Source organism: Natrix helvetica, assembly GCF_964273705.1.
Source record: "Natrix helvetica genome assembly, chromosome: 2".
NCBI classification, from domain to species: domain Eukaryota; kingdom Metazoa; phylum Chordata; class Lepidosauria; order Squamata; family Natricidae; genus Natrix; species Natrix helvetica.
Genome location: NC_138552.1, coordinates 273,150,084 through 273,174,060, shown reverse-complemented (window position 1 = coordinate 273,174,060; position 23,977 = coordinate 273,150,084). Strand labels below are relative to the sequence as shown.

The 23,977-nt window shown below is 46.3% G+C and overlaps 1 protein-coding gene across 1 annotated transcript; it reads left to right on the top strand.

Annotated features, from left to right (window-relative positions):
* Window positions 1–47: 47 nt before the first annotated feature.
* On the top strand, window positions 48–18,876 carry VPS37D (VPS37D subunit of ESCRT-I). The gene is made up of 4 exons (XM_081940822.1): window positions 48–201; window positions 4,988–5,159; window positions 12,077–12,159; window positions 18,044–18,876. The coding sequence occupies exons 1-4, from the start codon at window positions 73–75 to the stop codon at window positions 18,527–18,529; spliced, it is 870 nt and encodes a 289-aa protein (XP_081796948.1). The 5' UTR covers window positions 48–72; the 3' UTR covers window positions 18,530–18,876.
* The last annotated feature ends 5,101 nt before the right edge of the window (window positions 18,877–23,977 follow it).

The window sequence follows — 23,977 nt, the reverse complement described above, 5'->3', positions numbered from 1 at the left end:
GGCGGCGGTGCAGGTGCAGGTGCAGGATCCCGCTCCTCCAGGTGCGGCCGCTCCGTCTGCTCCGTCCCCATCATGGAGCGCGATCGGGGCCCGCGGGCCTCGGCGGTCGATCTGGGCTTCGGGGCGCTCAGCACGGCGCAACTCCGCGCCCTCATGCGGGACGAAACCTGGCTCGAGCGCATCGTCAAGCTGAGCAGGAAGGTAAAGCCGCGGCTCCCGGGTTGGAAGCCCAGGAGGAGAGAGGATCGGGCCCTCCGGAGGGGCGAGAGAGAGGGAGATAGGTGTGGGAGGGTGGCATCCTGCTTTCCAGCGGGGTCTTCTGCTGCACGCACCCGCGGCTTGCGTTACTCCGACCCCAGCAGCCATCCCTCTCCATCCAAATACAAAGACCGCCCCCGCCCCCTTGGAAAATAATCCGAGCATCCAAAGGGGCATCGATGCCCGCCGAAAGTGCCCGTGGCATCCCTGGGGCTGTGCCACCCGATCCCCTTTTGCAGCAAAGGCAGCTCTGGTTGCCAGGGGGGCTGGGAGTCTGTCATGGGAGAGGGGCTAGTGCCAGTCCAGCCAGGCCTTTGCTTGGTGCCAGAAACAATGCCCAGACCTTCGGCCTTTTCACGGAAGCTCTTGGCCCAAATGCACAAGACTCAGAAGAGGAGAGCTGGGCCCCAGGTGGGGAGGCACTCTTGCCCCAACTGTTGGCTATGCCCTTGGAAGATCTAACCCCTTCTCATCCCGTTCTGCTAGCTCCGGGGATTACAAGACGCCCCAACCTCTAAAAGCTGCCCCTGGGATCCAGTTTGAACCGAGGTGTTCTGCTACTCCGGTTCCACCTCTCCAGCCCCTAGAGATGCTATAGGCCCCTTTGTGGACTGTTGTCAGATTTTGGTCTTCTCCACCCACCTGTCACTCAGCTCCCCTCCTTTCCCTGAAAAGCAGTCTCTCTCTCTCCCCCCACCCAAACATTCTTTGAAATACACCCCGTTTATTATGCCAGAAGAAATGCCGAGGAGGAGAAGCAGCCTCCATCTGTTTGGGGTCCTGGAGATGGAGTCATCCAGGGAGGGTGTGGGTGTGATGGTTTGGTGGGAGGGGGATGCTCCCAAGGCCTCAGTGCTTTTGTCTTGGCAGGATAGACCCATCCTGGACCAGACCCTCCCTTCCCTCTTTTTCTCTGGCGAAAATCAGCCACAATGGTGACCACAAAGCCCTATTTTATTTCTCTGTGCTGAAAAGAAAGGGATTTCTTTTCCTGAGATCCAGCAAAGCCTCACTGACTCAGCCATGGAAACACGGGCGGGGGTTGGGGGGGTGTTGACTGTGTCTAGCCAGGCAGGCAACATGTCTTGTGCTGGGCAACAGAGAAAGGTTGCCGAATTAAGTGCCACAGCATGTCAGGCATTTTCATCATAAATGGCGTATGATTTTTGCCTTTCGACAGGCGTGGAAACAAAGCAGAGCCTCCCTCCTTCTTTCCCTTATTTATTTGGCATCCAGCTAACTTCCTCCTTGCACGCCCCCCCCCCAATTGCAGGAATTCCCCACCCCTTTTTGTGCCCCCCCCCCAGACCTTCATTGGAATCTGCTCCTGGTCTCACAGTTGCAACGTCACACATGTTGTCATCCATCCTCACAAGGAGACGTTGAGGCTGTTGATTTTGGAAAGGCACCTTCTCTGCCTTCTCTCCAACAATGGCCAGAAAAACAGCCTCACTTTTACAAGATCTTTGTCAGTTTGGCTAAGCTGGGTACTCCTAGCTTCCTGCCCTTGGTGTGCTCTCCCGCAATGCCTTGATACCAAATCCTTAACCGGGTCAATTAGAAGACTTAGCAACTGCTCTCAATCATTGAGATAATTGTGGTTAATTTTAATCTTGGTTGGTCTTTTGTTGCTTGGTATGTTGTGTGAACCCAGCCTGTTTGGAGAGTTATGGTTCAGTCTCCTATTCAAACCAGAGTGGGTTAATTCAGTTACTAAGACAGTGTACACTATTGTGTGAACAGGGGTATTGAGTTGCTAAATGTCACATGGAGCCCAGTGCCCTCTGAAAAATTGCCGATCAAGATAGTCAAGTCCTTTCCCCATAGTTTACCATCCCCAATCGCCCCCATAACTCTAACTAAGATGGTCCAATAAATACATTTGTCTTCCCCAAATATGAGCTCAAGTGAAGTACAAGATAAACCACAAAAATTAAATAGTACGTTTACTAGAAGACCATCCCAAAATGTTACCTTTTAAGCTTAGGGCAATTTGTCAGTTTCAAGACTCCCATAGACTCACAGTTTGGTTTGTCAAGTCAGGAAATAGTAACTTTTGCTTGAAGGGTTGTACTCCCCCAAAATATCTGATGCATAATTGAGGGGGGGGGGGGTAATCTATATATTTCTCCAAAGCACCTGAAAGCAGGACAAGAAGCAATGAATGGAAACTAATCAAGGACAGAAGCAATCTAGAACTAAGGAGAAATTTCCTGACAGGTAGAACAATTAATCAGTGGAACAACTTGCCTCCAGAAGTTGAGGCTGCTCTCACACTGGAGGTTTTTAAGAAGAGATTGGACAACCATTTGTCTGAAATGGTATAAAGTTTCCTGCTTGGGGGGGTGGGGTTGGGACTAGAAGACCTCGAGGTCCCTTCCAATTCTGTTGTTATTCTGGTTTGCTCAGATAAGGACAGTAGCTCTAGGTTAAGAATAACCTTTTGGCAGCTTCTCAGTGGCTCTATGCTTGCTGTAGCCAGAAACAGTAAGCCACATTTAGTGATTGAATCAGAGGTGGGTTGATCCGGGTTCGGCCTAGTTCAGCCGAACCAGTAGTGGTATTTTGGCCTGGATCGCAGAACCGGCAGTGATCCAGGCTGGCCACGCCCCCAAACCAGTTCCCCTGGTTGCTGGCATGTTGTTTAATGCACACACATGCATGGTTCATTGTAAATTGTTCTTCACACATACGCAGTTTACATTGAATTGTACACGCATGCGCAGCGCGCACAAAGCACACACAAAGTGAACTGGTAGTAAAACCAGGATCAACCCACCTCTGGATGGAATGCCAATTGGTGACAGAATATGCTGACAATGCTCCTTAGATATTTTCCTTCATGAAAAGGGTTTGGAGTTAGCTAGTAACTTCTCAAGGGCCCATGTTATTAGGGGAGGCCTAAAGAGCATCTGGCAGTGGGAAGATGCTCCTGGATTGTGACAGCTAAGCGCTGGCAATACTTATTTTTCAATCAATTGATTAATGGGGAAAAGACAAAGCTAATAAATACCATTTTGCCACCTGTACATTGTTTTGTGATAAAAAGGCACATATAACTTTTTAAAAAACTGGGCCCTATTAAAGAATACAAACATGGCTAGATCTATAAATTAATGTGTACCAGAGGTGGGTTGCTCCTGGTTCGGCCCGGTTCAGCCAAACCGGTAGTTAAATTCAGGCCTGGGTCGTGGAACCGGTTCCCTCGCTGCCACTGAGCTGCCGCCATTTTGGTTTTTAGTGACTGCGCGTGCGCAGTTCACTATAAATTGTTCTGTGCATGCGTAAAGTTTACATTGAACATCGCACACAAGCGTCGCGAACCAGTAGTAAAACCAGCAGTAACCCACTCCTGATGTGTACATTTCGTTGGCTTATACATCGGTCAAAAGTGTTGTGTTTGAAAAATTATAAAAACTTTAAGAATCGGGGAAAAATCTGGGTCCAACCTCAAAGTATGACATAATGCCCACTGATTGCATTCACACAACACACTTAACACGTTTTTTTCTGGGTTTGTACAATACATTAAATCTCACAGAAAATCCCTAACCAAGATTAAAATTCAATCACGCTTGCAAGTTATGCCCACACAGCCACCAGGATTTTAAATGACTCTCTTCACCAAGTTGTATGAGTGGTTCTCTCATCTAATCCTTTAGAGTTATTTTTTCTACTCATAGGTACAAGATCCTTCTAAGATAGGTAAGAATTTTAGCTCAGGCTGAAAGTTGGTCTTTCGCCTAAAGCGGTCATTTTGTGGAGATTAAAATCCATGACCTCTGAGCACAGCACTCTTTAGGCCTGTTTATATTGGTGGCAGAAGTTGCAGCTGCTAAATAATTAGACTTATTTTTTAGGCATCCATTCAGACCAGCTTGGTAGATCCATTCACATTAGTTTTTTAAAAAACTTGGTTACCAAGTTAATCCACTGGTCTGGTTTGAGCAACACTCCGAACCATTAACTAACCACACAGTTCACTGGGTTAACATTATCAAACTTTGTATGCTGCATCCAGGCAGCCTTACTATGACCTGCTTCAGCATGTTGTATGAACACAGCTATTGAACTTCCTATGGCATATATTCACCACAATATATCGCTCCAGGCTCCAAGCACTTTCTTTTTACGGTTTTGTACTGAATCAGCCCAAATCACTTTGTAACAAAAAATGTAATTTGCATCTTCAGATTGTATTGTCAAATACTGTATCTTTACAGCATTGGATCAACTATATTTTGAATCTCAAATGATGTTGGTGGTGCTAGAGGTGGTGGGGATGCTAACAAAACCATCACTAGGCATAGTGCATAAATCTATAAACTTATAAACAGATAAACCCAGGCAAGAGTACAGACAGCAAAGCAAAGATTAAGGGAAAAAAGTAACTCAAATGAGGATGATAAAATGCCAGATAAGGAAGCCAGGATCTAAAGATCTGTGGAACAGTAACTTGGGGGAAAACATTGAGAAAAACAGCAAATCAAACTAGATTGCTAGGGTGTGTGTGTGTGCCAAATACTCACATTATTTTAACAGGGAGAACAGCTTTCCCTGTTTGGGTGAGAAGTCCAAATCTTGTTCTCCATGCATTCATGGGAAAACCCTGTACTGTATGCCCAGGATAGCCATGTAGAACCCAAAGAAACTCTGACATGCTGAACAGATAAGCATACCGAGACCTTTCAGCCTGGGCCAGATGCTCAATAAATATGTGTCTTTTCAGTTCCAGAACCTGCAGCTGGAGCGGGAGGTGCACCTAGCTTCCAACTATAACCTCGCCAAGCAAAATTTGGGCTTGCAGCCTCGGCTAGAGAATGGCAAAGCTTCCCTCGCTATCAAATACCAAGAGTTGCAGGAGCTGCGGGAAACCTGTCACGACAAACAGCAGCGCTTGGGTGAGCAACAGTTGGTGTCTTCCTTTCTCCCCCTAACCCTATCTAGAGTAGAGGCAAAAGTAGGACTATTGGACCTGGGCTGCCGTTAATCTAAGTCGGCCTTTCTCAACATTGATTGCTGCTTAGGGAATTCTGGGAGTTGAAGTCCACCCATCTTAAAGTTGCCAAAGGTGAGAAACTCTGTTCTAGGCGATCAGCAAAGGGCAAAACATTTGTTAGTGGTCTGGACTTTTGCAGGTCTGAGAGCATCTTTAAGCAAAAGTGCTTCATTCATGACGGGTCTCTGAAAATTTGCCTTGGCCAACTCACCACAGTCAAGTCATCATGGCCAACTCACGGCGGGACGAGAGTTACACTAATAACAAAGAAATGGTGGAATAGAATTATTTTTCAAAACGGTGCAAAAGGAGAAACAGAATGAAATGTAATGGCAAAAATAAAATAAAAATTATTTTAAATAATTAAATAGAATGGTTAAATTGTCCCACAACGGTCTGCCTCCCTTTAAACTAAGCCTACCTTGCAAAAGGTAGGATTCCAGAGTAACTAGTTGATAATACAGGTAGTCCTCAGCTTACAACAGTTCACTTAGTCAATGTGCAGTTACAATGGCACTGAAAAAAAGTGACTTATGGTTGTTTTTCACACTTACAACCTTTGCAGCATCCCCAGGATCCTGTGATCAAAATTCAGATGCTTGGCAACTGACTCATATTTATGACGGTTGTTGTTTCTGTGGGGTCATGTGATCATCTTTTGTGACCTTCTGACAAGCAAAATCAATGGGACAAAACTCAATTGAGGAATGTATCACTTAACATCAGAAATTTTGGGCTCAGTTGTGGTCATAAGTCAAGGACGACCTGTGGTTAGTTGTAAAGATGTTTTGTCTTATTCATAATGGGTGGGCCTAGTTTATGATCGCAGTTGGTTTTATCGAATTTCAGTTTGCTGACAACACCCTTTTCCCTACTTCCTGTTAGTCCCTGCTCCCTGGGTACAACATGAAGGATGAATAGATGGAGAAACACACAGAGTGAGGGCTCAGCAACTTTATACAAAAAGTGTTTCTTCACTCTAGTTTAATAGAAAGAAGGACTAGGGGAGACATGATAGCAGTGTTCCAATATCTCAGGGGTTGCCACAAAGAAGAGGGAGTCAAACTATTCTCCAAGGCACCTGAGGGCAGAACAAGAAGCAATGGGTGGAAACTAATCAAGGAGAGAAGCAACTTAGAACTGAGGAGAAATTTCCTGACAGTTAGAACAATTAATCAGTGGAACAGCTTGCCTCCAGAAGTTGTGAATGCCCCAACACTGGAAGTCTTTAAGAAGATGTTGGATAGCCATTTGTCTGAAACGGTATAGGGTTTCCTGCCTAGGCAGAGGGTTGGACTAGAAGACCTCCAAGGTCCCTTCCAACTCTGCTATTGTATTATTATTGTATTACTCTGGAATAGTGTTTCTCAAATTTAGCAACTTTAAGCTGCATGGGCTTCCTAAAATTCCCCAGCCAGGTATGCTGGCTGACAAATTCTGGGAATTGAAGTCCCCATAGCTTAACAGATACTGGGGTTGAGAAATGCTGCTTTGGACAACAGTCACGTATTTCTTCCACTGTAATGCAATATGTGAATGAGAGATATGTAATTTTACCGAACATGCATTGTGTTGTGATTATAGATTTCAGCTTGACTACAGTATAGGTCAGTGTTGGCGAACCTTTTCAGCACCAAGTGCTGAAATGGGAGTGCATGCACGCGGGCTGGAAACCAGAATAGCAGCCGTCCGGGGCGCATGTGCGCCCCAGGCGGCTGCTTTTCTGGTTTCCAGTGCACTCATGCTCCAGCCACCTGGTCTTTCCATTTCTGGCACGCATATGCACACAAAGACCAGTTGGCCGGTGTACATGTGAGCCCCGGGAAGAAGATCTTGTGGTTTCCGGCACATGCATGCGCACTGGCCAGCTGGTCTTTGCGCACGCATGTGCTCCAGAAACCGGAAAATAAGGTGGCCAGTGTGCATGTGCACGCCAGAAACTGGAAGAGCAGCTGCCCTTCCTGTTTCTGGCTCTCCCACATATGTGAAGACCAGCTGCCTGGCGCGCTGGAACCCGGAAGAGCAGTGAGCGATGGCTCATGTGCCCGGAGAAATGGCTCTGCATGCCACGTCCAGCTCATGTGCCATATGTTTGCCATCATGGGTACAGGTAGTCCTCAACTTACAACCATAAGGGGTCATGTAAATCACCTTTGCTAACCTTCTCAGTTGGCTTCCCACAAGCAATTGATGGGGGGAGCCAGATTCGCTTAACGTCTGCATGATTCACTGAACAACTCTGGCAAAAAAGGTCATAAAATGGGGCAGAATTCACTTCACAACTGTCTTGCTCAGCAGTTGAAATTTTGGGCTGAATTGCGGTCATAAATTGAGGACTACCTGTACATTATATTTAGGCAGACACCTCTTGGGGATCATATGACTTATATAATGTCTAAGCCAGTGAGGGCTAACCTTTTTCTCCTCGTGTGCTGAAATTGCACCCGCTACGGCCCATTTTGGGCCTAGCAGGCCTCCTTGAAGCCTCCTGAAACTAAAACAGGACGGAGAAGCTCACCGCAGTCCCCTGTGGCCCGTTTTGGGCCTAGCAGGCCTTTCTGAAGCCTCCTGGGGGTGGCTCGCACGACCCTCTCACCCCTCACGCATGCGCACGCATCTCCCACATGTGTGGCAGAGACTTGAAAATCAGCTGGCTGGTGGGAGGCATGAGTGGGGGAGCTAAGCTGGGCGACGGCTTGCATGCCCAAAGAAAGGGCTCTGCAGGCCACCTGTGGCACGCGTACTATAGGTTCACCATCATGGGTCTAAACCCTCCCTGGAGTTGGAGAAAGAAGGAGATTGATTGAAAGAAAAAGCAGAAAACAAACTCATCTCTCCTCCTCTCTCTTGCCCTATAACCGTGATGGCAAACCTATGGCACACGTGCCCAAAGTGGCATATGAAGCCATGTCACCCAGGACACGTGGCCTTGCATGTTTGTCTTCTGGCTTTCTGGCACGCATGCACATGGGATGATCAGCGGTCCTTCGTGCATGTGGCAGTGCCAAACACTGGTGTGCACATGCGTGCCAGCCAGCTGATTGGTCAGGCGTGCATGCGCACTAGAACACGGAAGTTTGGCTTTTCCAGAGCATGATCCGTTCACATGCGCAGCAAAGCTGGCTGAGGAACTCTGGGAATTGAAGTCCACAAGTGTTAAAGTTGCCAGGGTTGGAGACCCCTGATCTAGATGGCTGGCTGGGGAATTCTGGGAATTGAAGTCCCCAGGTTTTAAAGTTGCCAAGGTTGGAGACTCCTGATTTAGATCCTGGGAAATAGAGTTTATGGAAGGAGATCAGAGATGGGCCGCCTGCTGAGATCCCATTTCCTCTTTTCCTTCCACGTTTGCCCAAGAATCATGGGCTACCTTCTCTCCAGAAGGTACACAGGTACTCCTTGACTTACGGCCATTTGTCTAGCGATCATTTGAACTTACAACGATGTTGACTTCCAACTGTTCGTTGCACTTATGACCACCACAGCATCCATGCAGTCGCCATCTGGGTGCTTTGCAGCTGGCTTGCACTTATGACCGTTGTAGCATTCGACAGCCCTGTGATCACGGCTTGGGATCTTCCCAGCAGATTTCCAAGTTAAGCAAAGTCAGTGGAAAAGCCGGCAGGGTAGGTCACAAGTCAGGTTGTTCGATGTCTTCCTCAATGACCACAGGGATTCACTTAATGACCCTGGCAGAAAAAGATTTTTTTAAATGCCAGGTGGGGCCACGTGGCTGTTTCTATTAACATTCATTCAGCATCGCTTCACGACAAATTTTCTTGTCCCAAGCTTGGTCATAAGTCAAAGATTACCTGGAGAGACAATTTTCACTATGCGCTCTGGATGGGCTGCCTTTGAAGAACACCCAGAGGTTGATGCTGGGGCAGATGCAGTTCCCCATCAGCATTTGTGTTATCCTTACCTGTTCCACAGACATTGCACAGGCTTTTGACAGGCTAGTGCCATGATGCCGAACCTATGGCATGCATGCTGGAAGTGGCACGCAGAGCCATCTCTCTGGGCACGCCAACCATCGCCCTGCTGGATTCCAGCACGTCCGCTGGTGCGCATGCACATGCCAGGAAGCTGACCTTCCAGTTTCCAGCGTGCGCATGCATACTGGCCAGCTGGTCTTCGGACACCAGAAACCAGAAGACCAGGTGAGCAGCATGCGCATGCTGGAAGCACGCGTGAGCTGGGGAACTGCTCTTTCTGTTACTAGCACTCCCATGTGCGTGCACCGAGGAGCTGCTCTTCCGATTTCCAGCGCTTCCCCCCCCCCCGCGCGTGCACTCTCCTGTTTCGGCACTGGGTGCCGAAAAGGTTCGCCAACACTAGGCTAGAGAGTACAATTTAAACTACATACAGTCCTCGACTTGCAACAGTTCATTTAGCGATTGTTCAGAGTTACAACAGTACTGAAAAAAAGTGACACATGGCCGTTTTTCACACTTACGGCCATTGCAGCATCCCCATGGCTACATGTTCAAAATTCAGCTGCTTGACAACTGACCGACATTTATGATGGTTGCAGTTTCCAAGGGTCACGTGGTCCCCTTTTGCGATCTTCGGAGAAGCAAATCCAAAGGGGAACCCAGATTCACTTAACAACTGGGCTACTAACTTAACAACTGCAGCAGTTCACTTAAATGGGGGGAAATTGACTTAACCAACGTCTCACTTAACAACAGGCGTTTTGGGCTTAGTTGTGGTCATAAGGCGAGGGGACTTTACTCAGATACTTCTAGGACTCCCTCCATGGCATAGAACCAACCTGCCTGGTGTGTTGGACACAGGTTGAGAATTTGAGATTCTCCCCTTCTCGTGTGACATGGGAGGGACAGAAAAAGTTCAGAGTTTTTCACTTGATGCTGGTTTATTCAAACATGTTACTGATTTTCATGGTTTGAATGGATTCTGTTCAATTTTGCGAACTCCCAGAAATCCACGGAGAATCAGCAGTATATAAGTACCTTAAATAAGCAAACGCTTCTAATTCTTTGAACATTCGTGAACACAAAGGGCCAACCTGAAGCCACCCTACAATTCTTTTACAAGCTCCAACTGAATCATGAATTTGGAAGTCGAAAGGGACCGAATAGATCAGGAGTGTCCAAACTTGGGAACTTTAAGACTTGTGGACTTCAACTCCCAGAATTCCCCAGCCAGCATGGCTGGCTGGGGAATTCTGGGAGTTGAAGTCCACAAGTCTTAAAGTTCCCAAGTTTGGACACCCCTGCAATAGATCTTCAGTGCTGGTAGATGGGGGGGAGGGAGTGCTCCAAAATGTGCAAGATGGCAGTTGTGCCTGACCGATTGAAGTCCCTCCCCATTTTTGTATGTGACACACATCAAAAGGGTTGGCGCTTCCATTGCAAAATCACACGTCATCTTGGCTTTTTGGAGACACATTCTGATTACTGCGTTTCCCCCCAAAATAAGACAGGGTCTTATTTTCTTTTGACCTCCAAAATAAACACAGCCTTATTTTCAGGGAGGTCTTATTATTTTTGAGGTGCAGGAGGTGGCAGGTGTGGTCACCTCACAGCTGCTGCTGTGTTGCAATATTTTCGAGAGGGCTTATTTTTGTGGGAGGGCTTATTTTAGCGCATGCACTCAAAAGCCCAACTGGGCTTATTATCCAGGGAGGTCTTATTTTCGGGGAAATAGGGTAGATATGGATTTGGATTTGAATTGGGCCATATGGGTACCCATTTCAAGTACATGACTGTGAGTGGGGTTTGTCTAATCTAACACTATATCTAAATATATCTGTGTGTGTATGCAATACACACACACACACATACAGTATATATATTGATTAGCCTATAGGTCATATCAAAGCACAAGGTTCAAACACATATCACTAATAAAATCCTATACAAACAATTTGAAAGACGAGTAGGGTAAAATACAATACTTATAGGATAAGATATATATAATTTAATACACAAATATGTAAAATAGAATAAAATGACATAAAATTATATTTCGGTGTCATCCTCACAATCTACCCCAAAGAAACAACATTAAATCAGGCTCTCCTGCAACTTACTCCACTGCTGTATCCAGTGGTGGGTTCTGCGCGTGTCCATGTGGGCAACGCCGGACCCGTCTGTACCGGTTGGAACGGGCCCAGCATTGCCCACATGGACACGCACAGCACGCATACACACGCATGCGGGGCACACATGCATGTACCTGCCTGCGACACTCTGCAAACCTCCACGATGCTCCAGCTGCTTGGTGGAACGTCGCTCAGGTGCCTTATGCGCCATGTGCGTGCATGGAAGCGCCAAAGGTTTAAAGGACAGGTAAGGAGCTTGGGGGTGCAGGTGGGCCCTCCGGAGCACCGTACCAGAACAGTACCCGGTGCTCCGGGCAGGCTCCGGTACGCCCATACTGAGGCGTACTGACTGCAACCCACCACTGACTATATCCCACCCTAACTCTAACCCTCCGGTATGGAATGAGAGAGAGCAGGTTTGACCTTCTTCTCGTGAAATCCCTCCAAATATCTGACAAATGGTATTCTGTCCTTCCTTGGTCATCTTTCCTCAAAGCTAAACACCTTGTCCCCAAATCAGTCCCCGTAGGTCGTAGACTTCCAGTCCCCTTCAACAGGAGAAAGAGAGAAGAGGGAAGCTGAAGGCACTATTATAGTCTCTCCCTTCGGAGTTGGCCACCTGGGATTATATTCTGCTTGCACAGATTGGGGAGCACGCCCTGGTTGGCATTCCTTCCTGCCAGGGTGCAAGGATCACACAGCACAGCTGGCTGACATGTGGATGTTAAAGCTGAACTTGCCTATTTGTCCAACAGGAGCGTGTATGGCAAAGTGGACTCCAGAGAATGCCCTGAGCAGGCTACAGGCTGAACTGGAGAACGTAGAGGCCAAAGTGGAGGTGAGTCATGAGGAACAAGCTATCGTGGTTTCTCCAGGGCTGCTGTCAGAAGTCCTCTTTTTTTTTTTATATGCAAAAGGAATAAACTCTTTCTCTGAATCTTCTTCCCACCTAGAGATAGAGGAGCAAAGTCACTCCAAGCCACCGTTCTCCATGCCATCCCATCAGAGGTCAGCTTCCCAAACTGGTTCCAGCCTATGCCGGAAAGGCAGAGGTGTGACGGACCAGGAAGGGAAACAAAAGAGTTTTCCTTTGCTTCTGTCTAAGCTTGAGAAAAGGGCCCCTTTTTGCTACTTGAATGTTGGGCTTCAAGGAGGTGCAGTGCAGTGGTGGGTTCCGGATCCCGTTCCAACTGATACAGTTGGAATGGGCCCGACGGCGTCCACGTGGACATGTGCAGCAAAAGTGCGCAGGACATACATGCATCTTAGTGCCTCCGCGAGCCTCCGCAACGCTCCGGCTGCTCTGTGGAGCGTCACGCAGGCGCTGTACGCACCATGCATGAGCACGGGAGCCTTTAAAGACAGGTAAGGAGCTTGGGCAGGTGGGCCCGTACTGGAACAGTATCTGGTGCTCCGGGCAGGCTCCGGTACGCCCATACCGGGGCGTACCTCCTGCAACCCACCACTGGTGCAGTGATCTAACTTTTCCAAGCTGCCTCTTTCAAGAATTGGCTTGTGGCCAGTATGAAGCTTTGAACCGCCTTTTTAGCTTTCACAAGCTACCGTATCTATCTGGCTATAATTGCAGACACACAACACACTGAACTGGGCCAATGAAAGATCTAAATGACTGCATTCCCAGAACATATCAAACTTGTGCAGGATTAACTTTAGGACTTTTTCTTTGTTAATCTGTTAGCTGAGCCCTCGAGCTGTTTGGTTCATTTCGGTTCAATGTATTGTGCAAAGTTTTTTAAAAATGGGCTGACTCATCAGGTTCAATGTGTTATGCGAAGCCTTCCTTTATGTTATTACTATTACCGTATCAACAACAAATATCAAATTAAACATGTTGGACTGTTTCAGTGGTACTCAAGCTATGGAACGTCGTCCCCTCCTTGGGAGAGAGAGCAAGACACTTGGAGTGGAGGTGAGGCATGATGTTGTAGGGACACATAGGCCCCTACAGCATTTATATATTTAAAAAGCCTCCTTCGCATCAAGCTCAAATCTGGTGACACCATGGACACACCCAGGCTCCCCATCTGCCTGCTTCAAGGATTATTATTCCCCAACTTTTCTGTCTAGTCTAAGCTCTGGAATTCCAGGAGGTCTCTCATCCAAGTGTTAACAAAGGTTGATGCTTGGGGTTGGACTGGAAGACCTGCGAGGCCCCTTCCAACTCCATTATTCTATGTTCTATGTTCTAACTTAACTTTCCGGATCAGTCATAGCTAGCTGAGTGCTGCCATCTGCTGATAGCCAGAGTTTTAGAGTCTCTCCTGGTAGGAAGAGCAGGTAGCACAGCTTTAGTACTGCGGCCACCCCAGCTGCCCTCCTTACAATGAGCTTGCAATGAAACAAAACGCCATACAAGTAGTCCTCTGCTTGTGACCGTTGATTTAGCAAACCATTCAAATTTATGACGGTGCTGAGCAGTGACGTGCGGTGAGGTTTATGGCTGGTGAGGCTGGTGACATCATCAGGAAGGCGGGGAATGGGACCACATGTGCAGGAGGCTGAGGCAGCCTCAGCCTCCTGCACACGTGGTCCCATTCCCCGCCTTCCTGAGTCAACATAAAGGGGACCGCAGAGCGCGAGCCGCGGGACCGCGGAGTGTGCTCCGTGGTCCCCTTCATGTTGACTCAGGAAGGCAGGGAATCGGACCAAGTGTGCCTTTTCCCTTTTTTTTTCTTTTCATGATCAGAGCGGTGAGGCTCTGCCTCCCCTGCCTCCCCTGACCGCACGTCCCTGGTGCTGAGAAAGGTGACTTGTGGACTTTGATCTTACGACTGTCGTAGCGTCCAGACGCTCCTACAATCGCAACACGAATGCATGGCAACCAGCTTGCACTTATGACACACAATCGCCTTTTGTGACCTTCCCCAATTGGCTTCTGGCAAGCAAAGGAATTGGGGAAGCCAGCAGGGAAGGTCACAGTCACATGATGTCCCAGGTAATGACTGGAGGTGATTTGCTTAATGACTGGGGCAAAAAAAGGTTGTAACATTGGATGCAGTCACCTGGTGCCTGCCTTAAGGAAGACACTGGCTTGACAGTGAATGTTCTGGTCTTAATTGTGGTGGTTGGTCAAGGTCTACCTGTAGAGCTTTTGACTGGAACAGCTTTTTTTCCATTAATGCAGTGTTTCTCAACCTTGGCAACTTGAAGATGTCCAGACTTCAACTCCCAGTATTCCCCAGCCAGCGAATGCTGGCTGGGGAATTCTGGGAGTTGAAGTCCGGACATCTTCAAGTTGCCAAGGTTGAGAAACACTGCATTAAGGGATGACCGAAAAGCCTTTTCCAAATGCCATTGTTGGATTAGCAGTCTAAGCCACTGATACTGTGTATCTGGCTGTTAAATGCCTGCGCATTGTGTGTCTATGTACACACATGTGTTCGTAGGGGATTTTGCATCTTGTTTTGCAAAAGAATATGATCAAGGGGCTAAGAAAATAGAGGGAATCCAGATGCCAATTATGCTTGTTAAGTTTTGTGCTGGTTTGAATGGCTTGGAAAGAACTGGTTTCCATTCTTAAATGAGATGGGCAGTGTGGGCCTCTCCAACTGTTTTGGACTCCAGCTCCCATCAGCACCCATTGGCATAACCATGTTACAGGAATTGTAGTTCAGGACAACTGAAGGAAATTGAGTTACCTTATTTATTTATTTTATTTATTTCTTAGATTTTTAGACCGCCCCTCTCCCAGAAAGGGACTCGCAATGTTTGTAATCTTGTCCCAGGCATCCTTCTCCTCCATCTATTCCTTTGGCAAATTGTGAATGTATTGGTGTTTGCAGCTTCCCTTAATCACTTTTTGAGCCAATACAATAGCAATTCCCCATAAGATTGTGCCAGCAGTTGCATATGCACAGTGCAATTAATTTGATTTTTGAATTAACCCATGTTCTGGATTTGCACAAAACATTGAACTGTGATAGCATTGTAGAGGGTCTGGCTCTTCTAGAGTTTGGCCTAAGGCAGAGGTGAGGAACTTTTACGATGGCCCTTTATGACTTGTGGACTTCAACTCCCATGGAGGGGGCCATGGCTGGCTCAGGAATTCTGGGAGTTGAAGTCCATAAGTCATAAAAGGGCCATCGTTCCCCCTAACCTGGACTAGGGTGATTGGGACCCCTTGTGAGTTCAATATTGGCCAGATTTACAATCTTCTTCTTTATTGGTTTTCACTGATTTGTTTTTGACTGGCATTATATTTTATTCTTTTTATTATATTGTGAACTCTCCAAGTCACTTGAAGTTAGGAATGACCTAACTAAATAAATTAATTTAATTTAAACAATAAACTAACTAAGCAAGCTGGATTCACACCAGCAACCTAAAACTAAGGTCAGTGATTAAACTTAGTATGTTGTATAAATACATGTACAATGTTTTCATGTGGTGGCTTTCTAGATTTATACCCCATCTGTCAGCTTCCTCAACTAGTCCAGAGAAGGACTACCACTAAATGAGCTAATTCTACTCTATTGTAAGGTTACATTAACTTGCAAGAATCTTGCAAGTCTGAAAGTACAAACCTCCTACCTTTCTTTTTCAAAACTGATGTTAGGGAGGTTCCTTTTTGAGGTTTTTTTTTTTCTTTGCCTGTTATGCAGCGGCAGGTTCCCCCACCACTTATCTAATTGTTCCCTAAGCAGCATATCTTTCCCTCCACCCATCTCCCAGAGACCATTCTCACATACCATTGCATCACCTGTCCTCCAAAGCTTATAGTGGCCTTCATTACATTCCCTTCTCCAATTTCTCTCACAATAAAAACTTGGGTGTTGGGCGTGCTTGAGTGCTGGGAGTGACTGATCCAAAGCTATCCACTGAGCTTCCATGGTTATGGATCGACCTGAACCTGATTGAATCTTCTCAGTCTTTATCCAACACTCTTAGTCATTAATCAACACTCTTAACCATTGTATATATTGGCTGTCTTTATTGGATTGCTTAAAAATACAACCAGGGAGATGGAGGAAGACAGAGAATCTAGTCTACACAAACAAGCTATGTGAGACTACATTTCTAAACAATGGACCCAAAATTTAATTTGCTCTGTTTATTAAACATTGTGATACATTTTCAGCAAAACTGAGCCAACAAGAGAGTTAGAAAGCTCCCAGAAATAGCAGAAGTAAGTTTGGAATTTTTTTCTATAATCACAGCAAGCACAAAAGGAATAGGAAATGCCCTGTGTACAAACTCAGAGGAGAAAATGTCCTTTTCAGGTGTCTACGCAGAGTCTGATGGGATGTGTGTAAAATGCTATAGGAAAGAACACAATCCCCGCCTTTCTATTCCTACGCTCATTTCAGCCTTTAAATTCACTGTACTATCCCTAGTGTCACAGAGGGCTTGAGTCAGAGTCCATTTGGAATACTGTGTCCAGTACTGGAGACCTCACTTTAAAAAAAATTATTGATAAGATCACGGGTGGGCTTCAAAAATGTCAGCAACAGGTTCTCTGCCTGGATGCTGGGTGGGCGTGGCCATAATGGGTGTGACCTAGTCGGACTCCTGCGCCATGGCGGGGGCAGGGATGTTTTTGCTTTCCCCGGGCTCCAGAGCCTTTCCTCGAGCCTCTGGGAGGGCAAAAACTGCCTCTCCCAAGCTCCGGAAGCCCTCCAAAGGCCAGAAATGGGCCTGTTTCCAGCTTTCTGGAACTTCCAAGAGGTCCGTTTTACCCCTTTCCTGAGCATCCATGCGGGTCCTGCACTTATCCTGCATCCAAAACAGGCTGCGTGGAGACTCCTGGGAGGAGCGGGGTGAGGTGGGAGGGTCATGGCAGAGTGGGAGGGGTCAGCCAGGGGTGGGATTTGGAGGTTCTCCGAACTGTCCATAACATTAGGTACGGGGTCTCCCGAACCCGGGAAAACCCATAGCATAAGTATATATAAGATATATCTATATATATCTATATATATCTATATATGTATATCTATAGATATAGATATAGATTAGATAGATAGATAGATAGATGATAGATAGATGATAGATAGATGATAGATAGATAGATAGATAGATAGATAGATAGATAGATAGATAGATAGATAGATAGATAGATAGATAAGATTGAGTGAGTGTAGAGATGGGCAAGAAAAAATTGCAAGATCTGAGGGACAAAACATATCAGAAGAGATTTGAAAAAGAGAATATGTATGACCTGGAGGACAGAAGGGAGAGGCAGGGACATGACTGAAACCTTTAAATATATTCAGGGTATGAATAAAGTTCTAGAAGGCAGTATTTTCAATATTAAAGCAAAAAAATCAAGAAATACAGGGACATAACCTCAAATTGACATGAGGGAAGTTCAAAAGGAATGATAGAAAGTATTACTTCACAAAAAAGGGGAGCGGAAGCTTGGAATTAACTCCCAGCCGAAGTAGTGGTCATCAGTAACTGAGTTTAAACATGGTTAGGATAAATATATGTCCATCATCCGACAAAAATTAAAATAAATAAATAAGCATACTAAAAAAAACGAAGGTCAGACTTAATATACTAGATCTTTTTCTGCTGTCAGCTTTTTTATGTTTCTATGCTAAGTAAAGATTAAACTCCCACTTTTGTAAATGGAAATGGGGACGAGCACCATATCGGTCTACGGCTCAGCAGAAAAACCCACCGGGAAATGCTGGTTGTTGAAATTTGCTTGGAACACCAACCATCCAAAATGGCCGTTTTCATCCTCCTTTCTTTGTCCACAGGAACAAATGGAGCAGTTCCTATGTTGGGATCTCCCTATTGAGAGCTTTGTGGAGTCTTTCCAGCACAGCCGCATGCTCTCCCATCTTCGTCGCACTCAGCTGGAGAAGTTGCAGGAGATCCTGAAGGTGGAGAAGGCAAAAACTCCTGAAAAGCCAAGCCCGAGCTGTGAAGAGGAACAGCCTGCAGTCTCCCCAGCACTTCCAACTCCTCCTCCACCTTCGGCTCAAGCGGCCCCAGCCCAGAATAATGGGCCACCTCCTAAGGTCTTCCAGCTCCGCTTGGCACCGGCGTTCTTGATCCCCTCAGAGGCTGTGCTCCCCATCCCCATGACAGCAGCCCCTCAGAAGTGCTGCCTGCCCACTCTGGCCACCTCGCACTCCACCACTAACTTTGTGAGCTCTCCCTTGAGTCTGATTGGGCACATCCACTTGCCCCAGGCGCACCTGCCTCACCAGCAGAAGAAGAAAGAGCCGCCGCATCGGTAGCTGCCACAGCACCAACGGGACATTTTGACCAGAGCCTCTGACACCAGCTACGATGGGCCAGAGTCTGAGGTGTGATGCCAGCCTGCCAAGAACTCCACCTTCCCAGACTTGGTGGGAGTTAGGGATGGGCGTATGGCAGAGAGCTGGCTCCCTTTTCTCTCTGGCTGCCAAAATAATTTAGATTCCATCTCCACTCTTCCCCCCTCACCATCCCCCACCTCCCCAGGCAGTTTGGCTGGCTGGGTTGATCCAGTGTTAACTCTTATGTATAGGTGGCCAAGACCGCAGGGAGTTGTGCCCTGCCTCCCCCTTCCCCACTTGAGAAATAAGGAAAGTTATGTCGCTTCTTCCCCCCTTCTTTTTCGGGAGCCTGAATTCACCATCATGCACTCATTACGCCTATCTCTCGAGTTAGGTGGGGGAAAAAACCTCTTGCAAAACCTCTTGTTGCTTTTCTGGATGCTGGGTGTGATCCATTTCAGGCAGGGCTATCTCTAACCCCCTCCAGGCAGTCGGCCGGCTGATCTTCTCTGTCGCACAAGGGATTCCATTTCAGTAGCAAGTAGGAAGAGAACATACATGGCAGGGGACAGGGGTGGGGGGTGGGGGTGGGGGTGGGGAATAGAGCACAGCACATTTCCAGGGGGTGGAGAAAGGAAGGGTAGGCCAACTGCTTGGAGGGGGCAGTTTTTGGAGCTAAATTGCCCCCCTTCCTATTCATTTTTTCTACTGGGGCAGGGGGGGGGGTCTGCAGGTGAAGTGGGGAGGGGTCTATCGATGTGATGGGGAGGGGGTTTGAGGTTGCAAAGCACAGGGTAGAACATTTTAGCCCAAAGTTTATGCCACGGCTAGAGAATGGGTTAGTACCAGCATAGGCACACGGTCTCAACAGGGTATGCATAAACGGGAGAGATGAGGCAGCCCCACGATGCTCTAAGGGGAACATGCCTTCCAGGATGGGTGGGGGAGGGAGCAAGGAAATATTTTCAAGCAAACTTTTCTCTTGATGCGATGTGCTTGCTAAAAAACAACAACAACTGAAGGATGAAATTCTGGGGACAGCAAGGAGGGAGATTTGAACTGGAAAAAAAATATTAAGGTTCTCCTAATTTTAATCCCTTCCCCTCAAGCAATTATAGGTGTGATTGGACTTAGAGGGTACAATGCAGGTGACGTTAGCTATACCGAGATCCCGAGTGCCATTGGCTACCTATCCAGTCTCCAGCAAAACTCTCCTTGATTAGAATGTAAAATGGATCACTTTTTATATTCGCCTCTGTGGAGGCTGCCCGCAGTATCTCTGAGTGAGTCACTGCTTTTGGCATTTCCTCTCTGCAGTGGCCTTCCAGGTTGTGGATAATGCAGTACTGTTATTTATTTCCCTGCTCAGGGATATATAAGGGTGTATTCGGCCATTCCCAGCAGACAGCTCTGGCTCTCTTGACCTCCTCAGAGCTGGCTGGAAAATAAATTGCCCTCTTCAGCCTGAGGTCAAGGTTGTTTGTAACACTTTTCTACAAAACTGAATTCAAAAAAGATCAAAATTCCCAAGCCTTGAAATGTCACTTTCAAATATCGAAAAGTTCTTCGCTTTTCGCTTCTGTGCAATGAGATTTTATTTCAGCTCCAGAAATAAAGTTTGTGAAGACCCATATGTCAGGACACCCATTTAGAGAAGGGCAGCTGAGCTAGCATGGGGTTGTGGCAGCCAACTGTGCCATTCCCATTAGAGCAGGTTTGCCCAAGCTTGACAGCTTTAAGACGTGTGGACTTCAACGCCCAGAATTCCCCAGCCAGCCATGCTGGCTGGGGAATTCTGGGAGTTGAATTCCACATGTCTTAAAAGTTGCCAGGGTTGGGAAACTCTGCAGTTGAGAAACTCTGCAGTTGGGTGGCTTGTGATTAGAAAGTGTGAAAGGTGTGACTGTGATCTGGAATTCAGTAGACAGATTTCCCAGGCTCACCAAGTGAGGAACGGCTACTTCCTGCCTCAGTGGCTAATGATGTCCTGCAACTGAACCCACCACAGCCGGTTTGGAGGGCTGGGGTTGGTGGAAATTGTACCAGGAAGGACCCATTGGGCATCTTTTTCAAATCCTGGGTTGCAAAACCAAGCCCCTAATCTTTGTACGAAAAGATTAGAAGGCAGGGATTTCTGTTGCAATGGAGGAAGCGCTTTTAGAAAAGCTTCTGCCACCATTTCCAGTTGTGGGGTTTTCAGTGTTCGGACTTGATTTTTCTTTTAAAAAAAAAAAGTGAAGGAGGTGAAATCTAAATAAGTATCTTGTTTTTCCTGCCACCAAGAAACAGGACATTTCCCAGCTCACAAAGGTACTGCTGCAGTCATCATGGGAACTTAATAGTAGCCTTCGTGGGAATTGGAGCAGAGGGTGGACGGTAGGAGGAGGACCAGGAGGGTTATCACCATGAAGGAAATAATCTCTGCTCCTGCTATGAGATGCTGCCAGCATTCATTCAGGATCTTCCAGAACTGAAACCCTATCCTAGTCTCACTCTGATTAGACTTGGAGGGCGGTCTCCGATTTCTCCCCTAAGCTAGAATGTAAACGATCTCCTATTCAGCTCCAGTCTTTTATATTTTCTCCATTAGATTCACCAGCCAGTCAGTACAATAACATATTGTCTTCGGGCAAGGACCAGCTACAAAACTCAGACAGCAGGGTTTTAAACAACGAGTACAGCGCGCAGGATGGGTGGATTGGTATGTGAGGCAAAACCATGTAATGCCATCCATTCCTGAGAATCCCCCCCCCCCAACACACACACACACACACACCCCTTCCTATCTCTTCAGAGGTAAGATGCTGGACAGCTAAAATAAAACATTGCACCAACTCGGATCTGAAATTCCAAACTCCAAAATTCAGTTGGAAAAGGAACTCCGTTTCCAAAACTCTGGGTTTAATACAAAAAGTATCTTTGGCCAAAAACCGTGAGCCAAATTTTTGTTTTGAAGTATTCATTGGCCAAGTTTTAACATTTCACAGGCAGTTTTTTTCCCCCTTGTATCTTTTAAGTCCAGCAGCATCTATAATTCATGTGGATGGGTCACACTCAAGGCCCAATGTATCTAGTCTGGCATTTTCTTTGTAACAGTCGCAGCCAATCGGAAGCCTCGGGAAAGCCTATGAATGGAGCATCTTTCAGTAGTTTGCCCCCAGCAACTATTTCTTAAAGGTATACTGCCTCTGAAATGAGAAGATCTGCTTTATGCTCTTATGTCTTACAGCCAATGTTAGACGCCTCATTCATGAATTTGCTTCCATGGTTTAATTACGAAAAAAAAAAAACGAAAGAAAGAATAGAGGAAGAGGGCATTACATTAGGAGAATATTTGTGCCAGCGTTTACAAGGATGTTTGAGTTATCGACATTTGCTTGAAAATTTCCACTCAAATCGATTTCAGCTCCCAAGAAAAAGGGAACAAGAGAAGGCCATTTCTCAAGTATATGTTCATTCATTTAAATGCATGCAAATTTAAAGTCACTAGTTTTCTAGCATTGATGCTGAATTGTTTTTATTTTTGATGGCTAGGTTCAAAAACAAAATAGCCTGCTGTGATAACCTGGTTTGGCCCTTGCAGGTGCCCAGATCCTGGTTTTCTTCGGTGGGAAGCAGGAGTGGGTTCTCATTGACCAAGAGAGCAAACCGGTCCTACCATCGAAAACAATCCTCAGTATCTCAAAACAAGCCTAGAGGCCACAACACGCTCTTGGAATGTAAATCAGCTCCTTCAATTTTACCACAAGATGGAAGGGACAGGAGGGGAGGAGGGGCCATTTCCAGTCTCCTCTACCTCTCGGACTTCACTGGATCCCCTCCCTCAATGACGTAATGCACAAGCCGGAACTGGTTCTTCTTCTTCTTCTTTTTATTTTCTCTTTCCTTTGGGGACTTTGCTGCAAAACTTTATACATGTGTGAAAGGGGGAGGGGTGTCTTTCCCAGGAGTCATCCAATTCTGGCAGTTCCCCCCAGCAGCTTCAAGGTAGACCTCATGCTGTCTTCGTGAACGTTTTTTTCCATGTAATGTTTTTTGGAAACATAAGTGTGGAAACATAAATGTGGAATATATATATATATATATATATATATATATATATATATATATATATATATATATATATATATATATATATATATAAATAATATTAAAATATTCTTTGGAATAAATTTAAATACGACATTTCTGTATGCAGCGTTTTCAAAGCTTGTTATTCTATATGTGGGAAAGGCACCTCGGAGGGCCATGGTTTTCGCAGGAAGGCAGAGTATGTATTGGTTTTCGTCTTTAGGTTGGGGTCCCCTCAGCAGGAATTTGCAAGGCTCCAAGGTCTCCCCCTACACTTGCTGTGGCTAAATATTGCAATAGACCAAAAATAATCCTATTGAGGTTTAAGATTAAGTTGGTTCCCAAAACATGCTGAATTACCAACCACTTGATGCTATTTTACTAGTGTCTAGCATTTTATGCCAATTCAGAAAGTTACTACGTTTACCAGTATGGTTGCACATTCAGATCCATCACTTATTCATTCTGGAAATATTCATGCCAATCTGTGGGCAGCCTTTGCCAGCTTTGTTTGAAAGCATAACATGACTCGGCTTTTCCTTATTATGTATTGTTCTCTCCTACCCCTAGGCACCATGAATCCGAGTCACAAAAACGTCCCTCGGAAAAATGAACTATTCGTTATCTAGCAACTCAGATATAAACGTCTTTATAAAGCTGAAGTGAAGGGCTGCTGGATAAGTGTCAACGCGTTCCTAAATCAGTCTCTCTTAATCTTGGCACGTTTACAATGTGTGACTTCAACTCCCAGGAGACCCCAGTAGAAATTCTCACTGGGGAATTTTGGGAGTTGAAGTCCACATGTCTTAAATTTGCCTACGTTGAGAAATACTGGGGAGAGTATCTGTTTGAGCATAGCCTCCAGGGAAAAGAACGGGCCATTTAAAAGCTGTAGCAGTGCCCTCTGCCAATCATATGAAAACCGAGCTGAGAGTTCCACAGGTGCCAGGCAGGAGGCTACCCAAGAGGTTTCATTCCAAGGGATTAAGACCAACATAATCCCCTGGGAGGCAGCACAATCTTCTGGCTATTGCTGTAAATTAAGATTTGGCCGGAGCACCAGGTCAGCTGAAGGCGGGAAAGTAGGTGGGAAGGTAAGAATGGACTCTGATTGAATAAAAAGTATTGTTTGTGCCCCGAAGCACATCGAATTTGGCTGCTTCTCCAGGGTCCTGAATGGAAGTAAATAAGCAATTACGACTTGGACAGGATTCGTGCAAGAGCTCAATTTCGTGCAAGATCTGTTAAAAAGAGTAGCTACCCTATCCATGTTCTAAATAAAACAACTTATGATGTCAATAGATTGGTCTGGATAAGTTACCAATTGGCACCTGCCATGTATAATAGGGAGTCAGT

What these genes read in the sequence shown, in the direction of transcription:
- VPS37D (XM_081940822.1), top strand. Translation starts at nt 73, where the DNA reads ATGGAGCGCGATCGGGGCCCGCGGGCCTCGGCGGTCGATCTGGGCTTC. An exon ending in CGACAAACAGCAGCGCTTGG is followed by an intron (nt 5,160 to 12,076) that starts GTGAGCAACAGT and finishes TTTGTCCAACAG; the next exon opens with GAGCGTGTATGGCAAAGTGG. An exon ending in ACGTAGAGGCCAAAGTGGAG is followed by an intron (nt 12,160 to 18,043) that starts GTGAGTCATGAG and finishes CTTTGTCCACAG; the next exon opens with GAACAAATGGAGCAGTTCCT.